The sequence below is a fragment of the Trachurus japonicus genome, unplaced genomic scaffold, assembly GCF_045865225.1.
Source record: "Trachurus japonicus isolate A0001 unplaced genomic scaffold, Traja_1.0 AP030990.1".
NCBI classification, from domain to species: domain Eukaryota; kingdom Metazoa; phylum Chordata; class Actinopteri; order Carangiformes; family Carangidae; genus Trachurus; species Trachurus japonicus.
The window spans coordinates 1373-4948 of NW_028221123.1; the positions used below are offsets into that span (position 1 = coordinate 1373).

The 3576-nt window shown below is 43.5% G+C and overlaps 1 protein-coding gene across 1 annotated transcript; it reads right to left on the bottom strand.

Moving 5' to 3' along the window:
* Positions 1-212: 212 nt before the first annotated feature.
* LOC146959865 (uncharacterized protein C2orf42 homolog) lies at positions 213-2872 on the bottom strand (the record flags this gene model as incomplete). Its single annotated transcript, XM_085772830.1, has 4 exons — positions 2749-2872; positions 2509-2616; positions 2269-2369; positions 213-413 (listed from the first exon to the last, which is right to left on the bottom strand). Coding segments are annotated over exons 1-4 (432 nt in total), but the record flags the coding sequence as incomplete, so codon positions are not given.
* Between the last annotated feature and the right edge of the window lie 704 nt (positions 2873-3576).

The window sequence follows — 3576 nt, forward strand, 5'->3', positions numbered from 1 at the left end:
AAAATGGGACTATTTCCAGATAGACTAAAGTAAATGTTTGGTGATGAGAACATTTGAGGCAACTAAAAGGTAAAAATCCAACAAATTTAAACTAAAACTAAGACCAAAACTAAATAGAAACCAAACTAAAACTTGTTGAACTAACGAAAACTAAACTGAAAAACTAAACAAAAAGAAAAACTTTGAAATAAAAAAATAAAAACTATAATAACCTTGCACTGCAGAATGAGAGCGGTCGGTTGCCACTCACCGGCTTTGAGGAAGGTGCGCAGCTCCATGGGTCGTATGGCCTGAGGTCGCTCCGTCCTGAATCCGTCCGGCAGCTCCGGCTCCGGCGGCGGCTCGGGGCAACGGAAACGGGAATAAGAGCCGTCGACGTTTCTCACAAAACTCTGAGATAGTTCGAGAGGAAGCTGGAGAGAAAGAAGATAAATGATGATCTTTTCTACTGGTAGAAACACCTGTTTACCTGTTTATTCATGCAGTCATCCAGTCAGCCAATCACGTGGCAGCAGATACAGACCATTTATTTTTATCTTTACATACACATCTGTATCTTTATTCTCAATGTGCAACATCTGGTTTACACTTTATATTTAAAGGGGAATTGCCGTTTTTTACAATCTGGACTTTATTTCTAGCATAAAATATGATCATTTCCTCAACCAGATAACTTTGGTGTCATTACAAGTCGTTCCGACAAAATTAGCTCCAGCCGAGAGCCGCGTATGTAAGGGATAATGCCCGACGAGGTGTCCATTATCATAAATTAATGGACGACGCGGAGGCGTGAACCGTCCGACGCGAAGCGGAGGACGGTTGCTTCCGCGAAGTCCATTAATTTATGATAATCGGACACCTCGAAGGGCATTATCCCGCTTATACCATGGTCACTTACGAGAAAAATACATATTAAATAAGTCAGTCATGATTTAATGTTATTTTTACCGTTAAAATCATACGTCGACTCGTCTTTAACATAAGCGGCTGAGCAGACTATTTAATAACTCTCGTCGGCGATCAAAGAAAAAAAAGAGGGACACTGTGACCGCAGCGGCGTACAGCCAGTGACTCTGCCACAGCCTGGTAGTTGATCAGTGAAAGGAGGAGATGTGACGGCTCAAATGTTACGTGACACAAAGTTTTTCAGAGGTCCAGTGCACTTCTTACTGGTGTGTTTACAGACTCCAGTGCCGTGATGCGCTGAAAAAAAGTTGTTTTGGTCCGAGTGTCCGTTGCCGTGGTTACTAACAAGCGTTTGAGCCAGCGCAGTAATATTTAGAACGTAATCAGGCTATTTTACCGGAACATCTTTATGGGTGTCCATTATCACTTTTTAATGGACACCCAGCAGCCAATCAGAATCGAGGATTCACCCAGACCATGGTATAAATCCGTATAATGGAGTCTACAGGGCAGCAGAATGCAGCCTCTAAATAACACATTATCTGCCGCGAAACTCGTTCATTTCACCAATATTTTGTTACGATACGCTAGTGCTATTCCCCTCTGAGTCCGGGGTTAGCTGTTATCAACATCCGGGGTCTGTAGGTTGACCTACTGACCTCTGACCTGGATGATGTCATCTCCGACCGCTGCCCGGCTCATTCTGATAATAATCATTCTGCTTCGGCATTCGGGTCCATTTTTAGCTCAACTAGCCGGAGCTTTAGTGAGTCCAGGTTGCAGAGAGGAAGCCTGTGGCCTCATTTTGTTCTGACAAGTCGGAAACACGCAGAAACGAACCGCACCATTAGCGGTAGCAACAAGCCGGGCAGCGCTCAGAGATGACATCATCCAGGTCAGAGGTCAGTAGGTCAACCTACAGACCCCGGATGTTGATAACAGCTAACCCCGGACTCAGAGGGGAATAGCACTAGCGTATCATAACAACATATTGGTGAAATGAACGAGTTTCGCGGCAGATAATGTGTTATTTAGAGGCTGCATCCCGCTGCCCTGTAGACTCATTATACGGATATACGTGGCTCTCGGCTGGAGCTAATTTGGTCGGAACGACTTGTAATGACACCAAAGTTATCTGGATGAGTAAATTATCGTATTTTATGCTAGAAATAAGGTCCAGATTGTAAAAAACGGCAATTACCCTTGAAGTGTTCTTGGCCAGAACTTCTATTTCTGCACCTGCAGGGCTTCGTTTTCTGCAACTGGTGAAATCCTCTCAATTATCCTCTAAATAAAGAATTACTAAAGAGTAAATAAAGTAACAACGACAGGATTTTGAATCAGTTTTTTTTTTTGTTTTACCTCTGGAGTGTCGAAGATGCGTTTGACCTGCATGATGTTGGTGATGTGCCAGGTGTACTTGGAGAAGGAGCCGAGGGGAAGTCCGTCGTTTCTCACAAACGCTGTCGGAGACACAGAGAGGACAAGAAGAGCAGGAGCCATGATTGTTGTTGTTTTTGTTTTTTTAATCCAGTGAGTTCAGACCCCAATAAAACACACAGATACACACACACATGTGAGAAGAAACGGCCGTTGACCGACCTGTGGTGAAGTTGGGCAGCCTCCTCTTCTTGGACCCGAGCGACAGGCGATGCTGCAAAGCGTTGAAGAACTCCTGAGGAATGTGGTAGATCAGAGGCTGTGGTTTCCCTGGCAACAAACAACAACAACAACAACAACAGGTGTTAGTGTCGACCTTTAACTTCTTGCACATATCAACATCAACACACACATACAGTATATACATTTGTACATGTGGATGTGTTTTAGCTTTAGCTTTACCGTCAAACTGGTAGTGCATCATCTGGTGGATCCTCTCAGTGACACTCGCCAACCACTGATGGAAACCCAGCGTCACAGTCCGCTCATCCACAGCCTGAGAACTCCCTAACGCACACACGCACACACACACACACACACACACACACACACACACACACACACACACACTGATTAGACACAAACATCATAACAAGAGAGGAGGCTCTGATTGGCTGACTGTTTTCTTAAGGGATCCAATACAAAACAGAGCAGATTTCAGAATAAAACGCTCAGAGAAACCAAATCCTGGGGCGGGGCTTTGTTTGTGACATCACAAAGTGACAGGAAGTCCTGACGGCTGGTTTTTAAAGGCTCAGTTTCTGAATACAGGCTGTGTGCATTTCTCTGTGGACTGAGGCTTTGATACTTTCACAGTATTAATATAGAACCTAGAGCTGCTTTATAATCACACTACACATGGACATCTACCTTTATCCTGTATGGAGCTTTAATACAAACATCTACCTTTATACCGTATGGAGCTTTAACACAAACATCTACCTTTATACCGTATGGAGCTTTAACACAAACATCTACCTTTATACCGTATGGAGCTTTAACACAAACATCTACCTCTATACCGTATGGAGCTTTAACACAAACATCTACCTTTATACCGTATGGAGCTTTAACACAAACATCTACCTTTATACCGTAGGGAGCTTTAACACAAACATCTACCTTTATACCGTATGGAGCTTTAACACAAACATCTACCTTTATACCGTATGGAGCTTTAACACAAACATCTACCGTTATACCGTATGGAGCTTTAACACAAACATCTAC